The sequence below is a fragment of the Takifugu rubripes genome, chromosome 22 (assembly GCF_901000725.2).
Source record: "Takifugu rubripes chromosome 22, fTakRub1.2, whole genome shotgun sequence".
NCBI classification, from domain to species: domain Eukaryota; kingdom Metazoa; phylum Chordata; class Actinopteri; order Tetraodontiformes; family Tetraodontidae; genus Takifugu; species Takifugu rubripes.
Window position 1 is genome coordinate 10,667,852 of NC_042306.1, and position 16,031 is coordinate 10,683,882.

General features: G+C 52.5%; 1 protein-coding gene across 10 annotated transcripts in view; it reads right to left on the reverse strand.

Annotated features, from left to right (window-relative positions):
- The window catches only part of LOC101075769 (receptor-type tyrosine-protein phosphatase S-like), a 47,983-nt gene that overhangs the window by 2,476 nt on the left and 29,476 nt on the right, over positions 1–16,031 (reverse strand). For 6 of the 10 annotated variants that reach the window (XM_029830726.1, XM_029830723.1, XM_029830728.1 and 3 more), the window contains 26 exons: positions 15,416–15,617; positions 14,395–14,531; positions 14,049–14,193; positions 12,079–12,396; positions 11,811–12,004; positions 11,642–11,668; positions 11,338–11,455; positions 10,498–11,160; positions 9,637–9,731; positions 9,171–9,424; positions 8,959–9,046; positions 8,586–8,804; positions 8,038–8,195; positions 6,991–7,002; positions 6,666–6,778; positions 5,519–5,616; positions 4,547–4,670; positions 3,984–4,159; positions 3,777–3,896; positions 3,005–3,159; positions 2,162–2,447; positions 1,904–2,082; positions 1,404–1,530; positions 1,189–1,314; positions 437–591; positions 214–349 (listed from right to left, as the gene is read on the reverse strand). In XM_029830726.1, the coding sequence (XP_029686586.1) occupies positions 214–349; positions 437–591; positions 1,189–1,314; positions 1,404–1,530; positions 1,904–2,082; positions 2,162–2,447; positions 3,005–3,159; positions 3,777–3,896; positions 3,984–4,159; positions 4,547–4,670; positions 5,519–5,616; positions 6,666–6,778; positions 6,991–7,002; positions 8,038–8,195; positions 8,586–8,804; positions 8,959–9,046; positions 9,171–9,424; positions 9,637–9,731; positions 10,498–11,160; positions 11,338–11,455; positions 11,642–11,668; positions 11,811–12,004; positions 12,079–12,396; positions 14,049–14,193; positions 14,395–14,531; positions 15,416–15,617 (4,425 nt within the window). The remainder of the gene's footprint in view (positions 1–213; positions 350–436; positions 592–1,188; positions 1,315–1,403; positions 1,531–1,903; positions 2,083–2,161; positions 2,448–3,004; positions 3,160–3,776; positions 3,897–3,983; positions 4,160–4,546; positions 4,671–5,518; positions 5,617–6,665; positions 6,779–6,990; positions 7,003–8,037; positions 8,196–8,585; positions 8,805–8,958; positions 9,047–9,170; positions 9,425–9,636; positions 9,732–10,497; positions 11,161–11,337; positions 11,456–11,641; positions 11,669–11,810; positions 12,005–12,078; positions 12,397–14,048; positions 14,194–14,394; positions 14,532–15,415; positions 15,618–16,031) is intronic. The other 4 variants (XM_029830732.1, XM_029830731.1, XM_029830730.1 and 1 more) reach the window with 1 other exon arrangement.

Here is a 16,031-nt window from a genome sequence, read left to right on the forward strand (position 1 = left end):
TCCCGCTGGAGGGCGATCATGTGCGCTGCCATAGAAACAGGTGAGACCTCATGACTGCCAGCAAGCGATTGTGCTTCCTGATACATATACGGCAGTTTAAAATTTAAACAAAAGCAAAAGCCACCGGACGCAACCCGTGACGGCGTTTACAGCCGTATTCTGACAAGGACGTGACACCAAACAAAGAACAGGCCGATTCCACTGTGTGATTACCTCAGTCTGCACCATGGCCGGTCTCTGCGTGCGCAGCATTTTGACAGTCTGGAAGATGTCCACCGCTCCTTCGTAGCGCATCCTCTCCAGGACGATACTCAGGGTGATGAAGACACCTGTCCGCCCCACGCCGGCGCTACAGCCGCACAGGGAAAGGGCGCCATCAGACCCCCTCTCGTCTGCTGCGTTGACCGTGCAAATTTACCGTCCTCCTGCAACTCACCTGCAGTGAACGGCGATCGGCCCGTCCTGGCCAAACTGCTCCTTGGTTTTGTGTACTTGTCCGATGAAATCGATGAAGCCCTCCCCAGATTTGGGCACGCCCTGCTCCGGCCAGTCGGTGAACTGGAACTGCCGCACCGTTCGCGACTGCCCATCCTGCAGATGGAAGGAAGGACGCGCAAAGACGGACGAGGTGCTCATCGTGAAAAGACTATTAAAAGACGGCCTTCTCGCAGTATCGACTGCCAAGGCAATATCCTCCTCTTCCTCTCTAATGATTGCTGCCATCTGATCCTGGATCAGTGGCCGTGCGCGGCTTGGAGCTGTAACGTCAGCGTGTCTGTTATTGTCAGCCGCTCGGCAGGCAATTACATCTCTGCTTCTCTGCACAGCCTTTCGGTCTCCCTCCTAATGGAGATCAATAGTGCATCTGTCGACGTGGCGTCGGGACAGGCTTGAAATATTGTTACCCGGCGCGCACGTCTGGGAGCAGACACGCAGGTTACGCACACACATAACACACATGTGTGCGCTCAATGTTATTTGGAGACAGGATGGTTAAATTAGTAAATAGGGGTTAGCTAATACACTCCAGCTACATTTGGACACAAAACACATGCTAACCAACACACACCTTGGGCTGATACGACCACCACTGCATTGAGATGCTGAAGCGGTACACACACACACACACACGCACACGCACACGCACGCGCACGCACACACACACACACACACACCCTCTGAACTCACCCTGGCATCGGTAACTTTAAACTCCCTCAGGATGTACTGAGGCATGTTGTACTCCGCCATGGGGTCCACCACAAAGTACTGATACCTGGCAGAACGTTCCGCGGGCCAGTACTGGTGGCACTTCTCCTGAGAACGGTGAAAAGGAAAAGAACGACATGGCGCGATGACTCGAGCGGCTCCTCATCAATCGCCGCCCGCGGTGCGTTTGTGCCTACCCGTCCCATCTCTCTCAGCTTAGTCAGCATGACCACGATGGTGGAGTTGTGCTCCCACAGCATCCTCCAGAAGTCCTCTGTAGTCTCCGCCAGCGGGCCCTGGGTGGCGATGTAACCCCTCTGCTGCCTGCACGCCAACACACACAATATGAAGTCACCTCCTCTGTGGGTCTCGCTGTCAGGCATTGGGCAGGAAAAGGGAGTCAGCCTTGGGACAAGACGCGGAGCGGTCAAAACACGTTTGAACAGGGAAGCTAAATATATCCGAGCCGTCGCAAGAGGTTTGGTGTCCCTCCTCTCTAATGGCGGGGGAGGGAGGAGGTTGAAGGCGGCGGCGTGCGGTGACATCGAAGCAGAACGTGACTACAGTAAAGACGGATCTGACAGGACGTGACAGGTGAGAGCACCGCGGAGCAAACCCATCCCAACCACTCAGCCGTCCAGGCATCACAAGAGGCCCGGCGGGTCGGGTCGTGTTAGCGTTAGCGGCGGAAGCGTACCTGTAGCCGTCGATGTAGCTGGCGTTGATGTAGTCGGAGCCCTCCAGGCCTCTGATTGGCTGGAGGCAGACGCGGGTGGTTTCGTAGGGCATTATGTTGACCAGTCGGTTCTTGAACTTGTTGCAGGGCAGGTTGGCCGTCACGAAGCGGGACGTGTGGGCTTTGGTGTTCGCCAGCCGCTGGATTCATGGAAAACAGCATCATTGTATTACCATTACCTCCATTTGGGTGCATTCCCTCCCCCTCCCCCCTCTGTACCTTGAACTCCAACTCCATGCCGGTGACGTGCTCCCCGCTCTCCACCTTGGACAGCTTCTGCATGTACGAGTACAGACTCCGGGCGGGCACCTCGGTGTTCCCGCACGCCACAGCCTCCAGCAGCGCCTCGTGGATGAAGCTGTACTGGTCCTCCGTCTGCACCATGTAGTTCCTCTGCGAGCGCATCAGGGTGACGTGACCGTAGATGTCCACGGTGCGCTCGTGTCGAATGCGCTCCAGCATGGCGTCGATGACGATAAAGCAGCCGGTGCGACCGACACCAGCACTAACAGGAAGAGGCGGTTGATACAGAGGATTTAGGAATTTTCACACCATTAGCTTAGCTTAGCGCACTCAAATTTATAATCCAAACTAATTAACATCGTAATTGTGCACCATATTTGTAAATTCATATAGCTAGCAACAAAAATGCAAACATTTATCACATTTTCCCAGTCTTTTATGAGCCAATATGTTTATTATCTATGTGAGACTGTCTATAAGCACAAAAAAAGATGACATTATTTTCTTCTACACATGTGTTAAATTTAAGGTGTAGAGTTATAAAAGAGGCACCCGGGACGTTAGCATATACAACACATTTCGTTCCTACAGTGGCTTTGCAAACGAATAAGATATGTATGCAATTACTTGGAGATGCTGTCACATTTATTGATTACATTTGGCCTTTGGTGTCCAGCCTTTGTCTTAAGATAAGCGTCCTCATGCAGGCTCCTCATTTTCGAAGCCAACAAATAAAACCGTTATCAGCTTTTCCTCACAGGACCACGAATGTGCTTATTTCCCAGTTTCAAAGCTTCCCTTGGAGCATGTCGGCGGTACCTGCAGTGAACGGAGATGGGTCCAGCATCCGGGGGGTTGCAGGCTTTGACCCTGCGGAGGAAGTTGAGGAAAGGGGTGGGATACTCTGGCACGCCGTGGTCCGGCCAGGCTGTAAACTGGAACTGGCGCACCTCTCTCCGCTCGCTGCTGCCGCTCTGATGTGACAGGACGACGGGCTGTTACACGGCGCTTTGATTTGACGTCATGACGCACAACCTACATATCGGCCGCTTAAGCAGAGCTGGCACCTGAGCACGCTTTCCGAGCTACATCTACATAAATCATCGCTCCTATCCTAATTAGCGCCACTCAAACGTGTCGCCGTAGCCTCTCTTCATAAAGAGCGAAGCATTGTTTGTTTGCGGCGTTGAATATTTTATATGAATTACTCTCTTCTTTGTGACAGATCCCTTAACTTGACGCATCACAACACATCAACAAAATTTTGGAGAAGCCATGCTACAATTGGAAGTTACAGCTGGCCCAGTTTTTTGTGTTTGTAAGTAGGCCACAGAGACACGCTAGTCTGGCGGACTTAGATTAGCCTCATGCTATGAGAAAGCGCCTCGCTCACAGCGGCGATCGAATCTCAGCGCCTGACACGGGGAGGCTGTCCCAGTTTGAACAAATCATGCGGCTCAGACAAATCTCCACTCCTCTGCCTGTCCACACGCACATCGCGACCGAGAACGTTGCGTCCAGGAGAAAAATGCGCGTGCGTCAACCGTGGGTCAGAGGGAGAAAGCATGCGGAGAACAGCAAAAGGATTTACTTTGTGCAGGGAGAAGGTGCGCACACAGAAGGTGGCCAGCTCCATTGTGTCCAGCAGGGTCACCTGGACCATTCCGTAAGTCTCCGTGCCACGATTCGGCCAGTACTGGTCACATTTTATCTGCCGAGGTGAGAGTAAAACCAATGAATGGCTGATGTCAATCATTTCTCGCGCCCAAATCTTTATGAGGCTGTTATACTGTCCCACCCGGGACTTCTCTTCCAGCCGCGTCATCATGACGACGGACGCCGTCCGCTGCTCCCACACCATCCTCCAGAAGTCCCCAAAGGTCTCTGCCAGGGGTCCCTGGGTGGCGATGTACGCGTTCTGCTTCCTGTAGCCGTCGATGTAGTTGGCGTTGATGTAGTCGTTCCCCAGGATGCCTGCGGGACGAGACAGCGGAGCTCCCGCTTAAACGGCGATCTGCATAAGCGCCACGACAGATTCCCTCCGTGTACAACATCAAACGGGCTATTGAGCGAGGCCGTTTGTCACAGCTGCTGCTTCCAGCAGATGGCAGCCAGGTTACTGGTGCAGGAACGCAAACAAACGAGCGCGTGTCACAGTAAACCGATGAGCGTTGGATGGTGCGCTGCCTCTTTTTGTCCTGAGACAATGCTCGCCGCACTCCAGCGCACCCACGCTGTCGGCTTCCCGCCACCGCGCACGGCTTTAGTAACATTTCAGGTTTCATCCATCAGGCAGCAGCTACGCCCCCAGAGTTCCCATCACCCACGGCAGTATCTCTAAACACCCCCCCCCCCCCTTACCGTCTATCGGGGCAAGAATGACCCTGGTGTGGTCGTACGCTATGACGTTAGCGTAGCGGTTTTTTGGCTTGTTGACTTCCAGGTTTGAATGCTCCCAGGTGAACTGCTGACTGGGGTCAATGGACTGGAAAGAAAACAGCAAACACACGCAGATGCGAGGAGACATGTTTAGTGGATAATGGAGAGCGTGCGCTCTGTAATGTAGACTTGTTACTGAAATAAATAGCGGCGTTGAATAAATCATGACCATATTGTCTGTGCTCTGAGGTGCAAATGTTAAATAAGAGGCTTCGCCGGTGCGCCGTCTAATCATGACATAGACGCTCATATGGAATAATTATACAGTGGGACGTCTACTTATGAAATTAATTGGTTCCGGAAGTTGTTTCGTAACCTGAAAATTACGTAACCATGTAATGGCTTCCATGTAAATGCCCTAATCCGTTTCAAGCCCCCAGAAATTCGGACATAATTTTTTTATAAATCATAAAATTATGCATCCAAACATGTAACAAATACATGTTACAATTAGATTACCGCACAATAAATGTAGGAATTCAGTGCAAGGCTTCTCCAGGAACAAAATGAACTTTATTACAGGCTAATCTTACATTAGCCGTCATTACTAGCAACGAACGTTAAGACTTCTGGTAACACCGCCATCTAATGGACAAACATACGAACGCCCACAATAAATCCCGAAGACGACGAAGAAGACGCTGTGATACACACAAACTTGTACATAGCGACGTCCCTCCTAGCCAATGGGATTACAGGAAGATGCTAGGCGATAGCCAGTGGCAGAGCAGCTACAAGCATGTTTGCGTTCGCTAAACTCCGCGTATTTTTGCCTTTTGTATCCTGAAATTTCTTTCGTAACAAGAGGAAATATTTTCCCATTAAGACGTTTCGTAACCGGAAAATTTCGCATGTAGAGACGTTCGTAAGTAGAGGTCCCGCTGTACGTCTTACCTCATATTCCTGGGAGAGCCGCAGGTTGTCATTAGCTTTCAGCAGCTCGATGTGCTCGGCCAGTTCGTTGATGGGGATGGGAGGATGGCTCATCATTCCTGCGTGAGAGCCGGGCAAAAGTCACAGCAAGATATCAGTCATGTGACCGACCGCACTTATCTCCATGTAATTCCCAGTTAGGAGTGGAAAACATGGAGATGACAGTAATCACACATCATCAGTAACCCTATTTAGTAAATAAAGTGGTTTTTTTTATTTACACACACGCACACTCCCACTCGCCCTCACAATTTTTTTTTTCATTTCCAATGACTGTCAACGCGCAAAAGAGTGTTAAATTCAATATTTTGCTGCCCCTTTGAAAAGCCCTGAGCACTTATATTCTCCTTTTTTCCCGCTCGGCAATGCAGCACCACGACAAAGCGCTGCTGTCACGACCGAACCCTGACCTCAGATAGCCTCTGCCGCATTCGCTTGGAAACAATTTTCATCTTTGCCGAGCGACTCGGAGGCAGAAAAATCTCTGGAGGAGAAGCGGGGCGAGCCGGGAGCTTCAAGGTTGCGCACGGCGGAGGGAGAGCCGCGCCGGGTTTGTGGGCTCTCTGCTTTTCTTCGCCGGCTCACAGAAAGTAACGAAGCGCCTGCAAACGGCGGCGCTAATTAAAATAATCCATGCTGTGTGTTTTTCCTAATTTAATGGGAGATATGAAAGCGGCGCCCCGTTAGTCTTGTGCCACCGCCGGAGCAGCTGTGTTGTTAGATCTCGCTCGGCGGGGTGGGGGGGGTGGGACGGCGTCGGGATCTGTGTCGTTACTTCACAGTGTGACTTTAGGACAAACGCTGACGGAAGAGAGGCGCCCAACCGCTGCCGGTACCACCCAATCTAATGCGCGATCCGTGGAACGTGGGCGGATTCTGTCACGCTGCAGTGACTCAGGCCTCGCCGAGCGCTCGCTGCCACCTGAGCGGCGGCCATTTTGAGCGGGAGCTGCCAGGTAGGCGCTGGCTGCCGTGCGGGGGTGTGCCGCTGGGATCTCTTCTGCATAATCTCACCCCGGATATAATTAACCGCATGAATATTTCATTAGCAAATAATGAGTAATCGGAGGGACGTGTTTGGGCGCCTGCGTGGGCGAGAGCTTCATACCGGGAGTCTGGAAGTTGATGCGACGCATCTCCACCGGGTCCGTCGGGTGATGTGCCATCATTTCGGCGTTGCTCAAAAGGCTCTTGGTCCCGGGTTCGGAATCCTTCCGCTTGCTGCTCAAAGGCCAGCACATAAGAAGAGCGTTAGGGGCCCGATAATAAGCGCTGAGATCCGACTCAGGCGTGACACAGCATCATTACCACAACAGTGCTCTATTTAGCAGATATGGTGTTTTACGGATTTGTACAAGCTGTGCGCGGCACCCAGCGTTGTGTAATTGCTGTGGAATAAATGAGCAAAGAGCTTGACATTGGTTTAATCTTACCTGTCAGGCTTGCTGCTCCCAGTGAAACACGGCAGGAATAATTAGAGGAAGAAAAGGGAGGAAATGGACAGATTGTTAAAAGAGGGGAATCGATAGCTTTGCATTAGTATTCAAAAGCTTGATGGCTTGCAGCACATATTGGGGGCCTGCGGCAGGATTTGGGCCTTTCAGGGCTCGGCGGTGGTGGTGGTGGTGGGGGGGGGGGGGGTGTTAGACGGGGCTCGGAACAAATATGATGAATCAATCAATCTTTATTTATATAGCGTCTGTTACAATCAAAACTGCCTCTAGGCGCTTTCCAGAATCCCAGGGTCTGACCCCCAACAAGAATCAGTGGCAAGGAAAAACTCCCCTTTAACAGGAAGAAACCTTGAGCAGGACCAGGCTCATATAGGGGGACCCTCCTGCTGATGGGGGGGGTGGGTAGAGAGAGAGGAGAAGGGGGGAAGGACAGGTAGAGGAGAGAATAGCAGGGGAAGCACATTCATTATTATAAACTGCTGGTATAGGAGTTGAGTGGGTCAGCGGGGTCGGAGGTCAGCATACTGCTATGAAGGTGGCGATACCTGTAGATGGATACAGAGGGGGGGGGGGAGAAGCAGGAAAAACTACGCAAGAAATAACATCATCATGATGTCACAAAGACCAAACTGAGAGTTGAGCATTTGTGGGGGGATAACTGGAGATTAAACAAACATGGGGAGCGCTGCGCAGCGTGACAGACAGAAGGATAATCCAATTATGAGGAGCAGGGCTGGGGAACGTTCCTCTGATTGTCAACAGACCCACTAAGACAACGCTCAGCAGCAAATGGATCTTACGATATTAGTGCAGCGGTTGGAGCCAAAGCCCAAAATAGCTAATTCCTGTCCTCGCCGCGGCTCAGATGCTATCCAGAGCTCATCAGGGAGTCACGCGCTCGCAATCGCTAACCTTCTTACGCTGTCGTCGGGTCTGACCCAAACGAGCCGCCCTGCCGCCAGGACCCCTCGCCAGAACACATCTACGCATTGACTCTTCTCTGCCTTTACAGGACGTCTCACTCACTTTTTGTAAAGGAGGATGGCGATGACGATGCAGATGATGAAGACCACGGCCAGGACCGGCCCTACCACCCAGATCAGACCGTCCCCGGCGTCCAGGGGCTGAGGGTCAGAGTCAGGGGCGATCACCGGGTCCGTGTAGGGGCTGGCCACGTACATTTTCTGTGTGGGGACGTGACGGAATCCCTTCAGCCAACATCTTGGATACTGTTCACTGAAAAGCTACGACACGTCTGGATACCTAATAAATCATCTTTTAATAATCAAATACTTATATTGAGCATGTTTCGAGTCAAAGGTGCGTATAATATCTCATTTCCTGCCAGAGTAGGTACACTCAGTCTCCATTAAAGTGCACGAGGATAATTGTCTTTTGCTTACAGCAGCTTGACTGACATTTATTTTATTGTTTTCGACGCAGAGCTGCTCTGACTTTAATCTAAAGTGAGAGCCTGCAGGAGGGGAACTCAGGTGTGTGTGTGTGTGTGTGTGTGTGTGTGTCTGTGTGTGTGTGGGGTGGGGAGTGACAGGAGAGATGTGTGGCTGTTGTACCCCGGTGGTGGAGTTGAGCTCCGCCAGGATGAAGAACATGTACTCCTGCCCCGGGTCCAAAGCTCGGTTCTCGAAGCCTCCGTAGTCCAGCTGGTCCCCCAGGGTGAAGAACGCTGGCAGGGTGGCAGGTGTGAAGCGGGCGGTGATGTACGCCCGACGCAGGTCCACCTGCTTCTGCTGGCGAGAGTCTCTCTGCTTCTGACTGATGTCTTTCAACAGCTGAGTAACAGAGAGACGCCGAGGTGTTCTGATCAGGCACCTCTGACTAATGTGGAATTATGACCACCGGGAGGGTTGTTTTTAGCTACGTGACTGTATTTATGAGGTTTATTGCTTCTGGGCACAGACAGCAGGTGCGAGCGGCGAGGCTCACCTCCTCCAGGTCCATCTCATCTGGGCTCTTTTCGTGTCTGAGGACCCCGCGGGCTCTTCTCAGCGGAACCACGACGACATAAACATTCCTGTGGGAGCAGAGGCGGACAAATAATCACCCCGGTCGCCTGGATACGGGAGCAGGCATCTCACGCAATTTTAATTATCTCCGTGCCACCCAGCCCGACGCCGCTAACAACCCCGCTGACTTACTTGATGGGAGTACGAGTCTCCAGGGAGGGCAGGATGATGGTGACCGTGGTCTCCGTGTCGCGGGTGTGGTCGATCTCGGGGCGGCGGATGGTGATGGACGGGGAGGTCTTGGCGGAGATGCGGTGGCGCAGGCCTCCCATGTTGCCCTCCGTGGCGGTGATCTTAAAGTCGTAGCTGGTATCGGGTTGAAGGTTCTGAATGACGGCCTTCTTCGTCCGAGCGTCCACCTCTATGTTCTGGTGGTTATACTCCACCTGGAGGACGGGAGCAGGTCAGCGTTCCCAGAACAGCCGCTGGGGAACTTTGAGTGCAGTAATGCTGATGTTAGATTAGAGCAGCTTTTTGTCTGCGGTGTTAGGGATTACATTTCCAAAGGGTAATTACAATGTTTTCCTAATTTAAAGCAGTGTTCATCTGGATAAACGGAACAAAGGGGATCAGGTGCACGTGCGCCCGCTGCACCTACAGAGAAGCGGTAGGGGTTGCTGCCCTCTGGAAACTCCCAGGTGAGAAGAACACTCGTCTTAGTCGCCAGATTGACGGAAAAATTCCTCGGAACATCTGAAACGAGAGCAAACAGACCACGGAAAGGTCAGCTGCGACCAAACGTTTTGTTCCGGCCAGCGGCATCTGCGCCCCCACCCCCCCCCCCCCCCCACAACCATCAGCAGAACCTGTAAAAGCCAAGCCCGTCCATCGGATCTGCCGCTGGGGTAAGAACACCTGGTGGTTAGTGGCATGGGCAGGTGATGAGGAGAGTGGATGAAGGAGACAGAGGTAAAAACACACACACTGGCTGCAGGACGGTGACATGCCGCGCTCTCAGAGTGGGAGCTCGTGTCTTAGTCAAACTCAGAATCCGGCATGTCGGCAAAAGGCTTCGGAGAAAGGTGGAGGTGGAAGGTCGATCAGATTAAAAAAAATGCTTACCTCCGAGCACGCAGGAGGCCAGATCTCGGCTCAAATTCAGACTGAACACTTACCTTCTGTGAGACTATACATCCCAGCCCCTTGTTGACTTTTACCTCGAGGGGGGGTTGTGATAAGCAGTGCTCTGGAAGCAAACATCCATTAACATTCAGCCCGCTCCCACTGGTGGTGAAGGGGAGGTGATGGAGGTATAAGTGAGGGAGTGGAGGAGACTGGGGGGGAGGGGAACCGTGTTCCCCTGGACCGGAGGGTTTCAGGCATCTCTGTGGTGCGCGAGTGACATCCTAACCTGGAAGAACTGGCCTGGTATTTGGAAGCTGTCTCAGAGAGAAATAGATCAGGCCGAAACAGTGCTGAAGCAAAAGAGGGGTTGGGGGGGTCCTGAGGCCAGCCCTACCTGTTTCAAGGGCCAGAGTTCTGCTCACCACAGGTGGGCTGAAGGGGCCTGGGCCTGCCTTGTTGTGGGCTCTGAGCTGCACCATGTAGATTGTACTGTGATTCAAGCCCAGGAGGGTGTAGCTGGACTCGCTTGCTGGTATCGTGACCAGCCACGGGAGGGCTGAGAGCGGGGACGTGGCTGAGGGGCCAGGTTCTCCCGACGGTTTGGGGACTGCCACCTCTCTGTAAGCCACTGTGTACTCGGTGATGACGTCGTAACACTCCTCTGGGCTGGGGGGCACCCAGGAGAGCTGGAGGGAGCAACAAGTGGCGTTCACGTAGTCTGATATTTTGGGGTATCCCAGCGGTGGGACCAGGGGAACCGTTATTTCCTGCTTCGCTACGTCTCCGTAGCCAGCTCGGCTCTTCGCAGAGAGGACAAAGACGTAGGAAGACCCAGGGGAGAGGTTTCTGACAGTGAAGTTCTTCTCTCGGTTTGTGAAATCCACTGCGGTGCTGAAGGATGCGTTCTTCAGGCCAAACTGTAGGCGGTAGCCCTGGATTTCCAACGGGGCCCTCTGGCTACCAGCTCCTGAGTCAGAGCACTCCAGCGGTGGAGCCCAACGCACCACCACCGACGGGCCCGATCCCGGACGCACCCACAGGGAGGGCGGACCGGGCACTGCAAAAGGGCGTAGGCAGCCTGGAATCAATATCTGTATGCATGTGTGCAAACATATATCACGGAAATCTACAAGAATTAGAATTGATTCCGAGCTGTATTTACTGCTGCTCAGCGGTGCAGCTTACTGTCAGATCAATTCTACCACATCGAACGCTACCCTTGGCTTCTGCTCACCAATCCCCAGGGTCTGCACCAGCTTGGACCTGCTGTGTGCGCCGTCCCCTTTGGTGGTGTACGCAGCCACTGACACCGAGTACGTGGTCTCTGGTTTCAGGCCGCCGATAATCAGCTCCTATGGAGGAAACGCATCACCGTTAAATGCGACAAACTCGCCGGTTTCGACGATAAACAGGCCTCTTGCGTTACATAACATCGCGACGCCGATGCGGATTTTCCTAAGTTTGTGTGTGACGGATGTGTTTTGCTGAATTTATAAGCGAGGCGCTCATTTCTAATGAGACAGGTAGTCTGCACTCACATACTGAGTTGAATCATCCTCCTCCATCTTCTCCCACGGTTGCAGCGCACCCCACAGGCAGCCGAGACGGATGAGAGAGTCAGAGGACAAAAGGACGGACAGGGAAGATATTTAATGGCGAAATAAATGACCGCCGTTTAATTATTTATATCTGTGGCCGTGACGTCACCTGCGACTCATCTAGTAGCAGGTCTTTGATGCGGGGGAGGTTTCGCGATTCGCCGCTCTCCGCCCGCCCGAAGTGGACTTGGTAGCCGCGGATCTGGCCTTGCCGTAACCGCGGCAACACTGGGCGCCAGGTGACCCGGAGCGCCGAGGAGTTGAGCGGCTGGACGTCCACCTGACGGGGCGCGGCGCCGGGAACTGGGCAGACACGGAATTCGTTGGGTGTCTCTCACTAAAGATTATTAGAGGATGATGGGGCGTCTCGGTCTCACCGTCCTCGTCGGTCCTGCAGAGGACGCCGGGGCTGCTGGGGCCAGTCCCTTCCACGGTGAAGGCGGCCAGGGTGATATTGTACCAGCTCCATTTCTCCAGCCCCTCCAGCACTGTTTGCCCCCGCTCTGCTGGGATCCGCTGCCCGCTCGTGTTATGGCCCTGACCTCCTCCTCCTGCCCCAGAAACTCTCTGGTATTTCAGCTCATAACCTGCCAACTCGCCATTCCAGCCGTCCATTAGAGGCAGCCGCCAACCTACTCTGAGCGAGGTGGAGCCGGCGCTCTCGCAGGACACACCCTCGGGGGCAGCTGAGGGCTCTGATTGGACAACGGGCAAGAAGGGCGATCGGCAAAGAGTTCAGGACAGAGGGCAGAAAAACAAGAAGAGGGGCGCACAAGCAAGAGGACAGGCGACGAGAATGAAAAGGAAACAATCGTAAGGTAAGAGGAAATGAAAGAAAAAAATCAGGAGGGAGATCAGGGAGCGACCGCAGAACGTAAAAGCATAATGTAAAACTCAGGGCCTAATGAAATAAACCGGAGACAGGAGTATCGATCCTGAGTGGACAACTTAATTAGACCGATGGAGAATGTGAATCTGATACCTCGTGATTGTATCACATCCTCTGACTGAGGCAAGTGGCTCCGCGTGATCCACATTTATGAATGAGAAGCATAAATATTCTACGGAAAGGAGGGACGCACGGCTAATGTAAACATTTCATGCAGGCGGGCCGTGTGGTGACATAATCCTCGAGTCTTCGGGATTATAGAGCGGTCTGGGACTTTCCTACCCCCTCGCCGGGAGAAGTTTTGGGGCTTTGCGGAGGAAAGAAAGAGATCTCACAAGGCATGGAGGATTTAGACGACTGTGTTAAAAGGCAGGGAGGAAGGCACTCAGGCATGAAAAGTCACCCGAAAAAACGATGGATTTACGATATTTACTGCAAGAAAAATAAGAATTATAGCTAAAGCTTCATTAGGACAAACTCATCAACTGTAGTGCTCAAACTACAGCCTATAAAGAGAACACAAATGAAGCATCGGGCTAAAAGCGGCTTAGCTGTATTAGCGGGAGCGTAGCATTGGTAGCTGACAGGTTCAAGTATCTATTCACTCAGCCGTACAGCCACTTCTGTTGGCCTCAGGGGACAATCTAGATGTGCACCAAAGCTTGGCGATAACAAAGAACACATAACCTCCCTGGGAAATGAATTCTGCTGCATGAAATAGGCTGCTTATCAGGCACCTTCTCTTTCTCCAGCCCCCCTCCTCCGTTGTACCCCCTTGTTCTGTCTTTCTTTAAGAAGAGCAAGGAAATAAAGTGAAAGAAGACCACCTAAATATGCTATATAGGGTTTTTTTTTCACTGAATGATAAATACTTACCCTCCGAGGGGTACGGTACCGCTCTGAAGGACCAGTCCGGGGCTTTTGTCCAAAATAACCTTACTAATTGTTTTCTTTGTGCCATTTTCTCTTTTACTGAGTCATCCATTTAATGACTCAAAGGAGAAAATGAAACAAGGAAAACCATCCAAGGCTGATCACCACTTACCTGTCAACACAGCGGGCCGACCCTCAGTGCCTCTAATCACTGACTGTTAACCGATAAGTAGCATAAATGCCCCCCTCAAAGAGATTAAACACTCATTGAGTAGAGAGAGCGGAGGAATGGTGGAGAAAAGGAAGAGCGAAAGTGTTAATCTGTGCGCCGTCTCCATCCGTCAGGTCTGCTGAGGCTGTGTGAGGAAGCCAGAGGCTGAAGGCAGGAGGAAAGGCACGGTCAGGATGGATGAGAGGGGGAAGAGTTGATAAAGGAGACAGATGGAGCGATGCAAAGATGGTTCAAACGCTGCAGCCGCTCGGGAGGCTGGGAAAGCCGCGCTCCGAGCTGCAGGAGGTGCACGGTGTCTGCATGGGTAAAAGGCTTAACGAGGTAAAGGCCGTTAGCAGCGGTTTTGGACATACTGGCTTGTGACGTGCTCTGCACCAGCTCGTTGGTGAACGCTCCGATGCCTTTGTTGGAGATGGCGGCCAGGGAGAAGGAGTACTCCGTGTTTGGTTTCAGACCCTCCACTGTGTAAGAATTCCTGGGTCCGAAGGTCAGTTTCTCCTGCGAGACAGAAGAATCCGAGTGAAGTGGACGGGGGTGACAGTTAGAGAGAGGGGTGAGGGAAAAGTAGTCATTAAAGGAGGACTGGGAGAGATGAGGAGGTGGGGACTGTCTTTTCAACTTGTCCCCTCAACCCGTCTCTTTCTTGTATAAAGGCTGCCCAGCAGACAGAGTTATTAATAAAGAATGAGAGGTCCTTACCAGACCGCCAAACCTGACAGGTTTGTAGAGGAGTTCATAGTTGACGATGCCTTCTTTGGTGTAAGCGGGCTCCCAGGTCAGCTCTATGCTCGTATCTGTCACCCTGCCAACTTTAAATTTGCCAGGTTGACCCGGGACTGAAAGGGAAGAGGACAGAACAATGAGCATGTTTGACCTCGGGTTAACAAGGACAGTGAGGATTTTAGATGCAGGGATATTTTCAGAGGCCTCTCCTCCACTTCTGGACGCTCGTAGCGCACCCCCGAAACCGTGGGCGATGATGCAGGCACGAGCGGCGTGATCCTACATTTACGGAGGTCTGAGTGGCGCCACGAGATTTTCAGGGTGCGTCAAAATAACTGAAAAAAACGACGGTTTATTTACAGCAGGTAATGCTAAATATGCAAATGCTAGAGTCGCTAGCTAGTCGTAGCCTCCTCCGATTCGCATTTTCAGCTTATAGTCGTGACGCCGATCAATAATACATTTGCTCTGCTCCACCTAAAAGTACAGGCGGTGACCCGTAAATCTCCGCAGCTCCATTCCCTGCGTGCTCCCGGGAATGATGGACTTTTTAAGGACATCAAAAGGCGTAGCGGTGGCTTAAGCTATGCAAGAATTTAAACCAGTAATACCATCAGAGTAATCATCTTTCGGTCCCTCCTATCGCATAAAACCTGCGACAGCAGCTGTCACCATCACACGAGCGGTGCCAAAGTGCACGGGGCATTTCTGGCGGGCTAATCCCTGTTTCCTCTTCGCAAGTGTGCGCGCTTCTGTCCCAGCAGGTGGAATTCTTTCAGCTGAAATGAGTCACACTTCTGAGTCGGTGCAGGCTTATTCACGGAGCATTCCGCCACCGGATCGCCTCAAAAACTTTGCGCAAGTTCCTCAAATAAGCCGCTTAACAGGTTTCTCCCCCCCCACCCCCCCACACAAACAAATAATGAGTCATTTGTGCGAGCTCACACCCAAAAACCTGGACTGAGGACGGCCGCTAAGGCTCGCGAGACCCACTGACCTCCGGGCATGACCTTAACGTGGACGGGGTCCGAGAAGGGTCCGTCCCCCACGGAGGTGAAGGCCAGGACCTGGATGGTGTAGGTTTCTGAGGTCACCAGGTTCTGAATGGTGGTGATGACGCTGTCCTGGACGTTGTGGATCTGCCACTCGTTCATGGGCCGGGAGGGGTCCATGGTGTAGTACACGCGGTAACCTTTCACCTAAAATAAAAACGGGCTTCAGCTCACAGAACACACGACGACAGCATCACTAAGGTCTTTACTGGGGTCCAGCTGGGCCCGTGGATTTGCTGGTCCTGTTTTCATGCCCTGGGCCACGGTTAACCTTGTTTAACAGATGTCCTACTAAGGTTGTCTAAACCAGGACCAATACGGGTCCGCATATACTTTTTTTTTTTCCTGCTGTGTTTGATTGTGGGCAGTTCAGGGTTTAATCCTGCTGCCATGCCACTGCATTAACCCCCCCCCCCCCTCTGCTTATTACTCTTCAAACTCCGTAATCCCCACATGAGCACGATTCTGCCCTCCGCTTTCATAAACCGACGGTCCGGATGGAAACGGGCCCCAGGGAGGGCGCGCTGAACTTATTAGGGACCATCAAATCGCCTCTTCTTT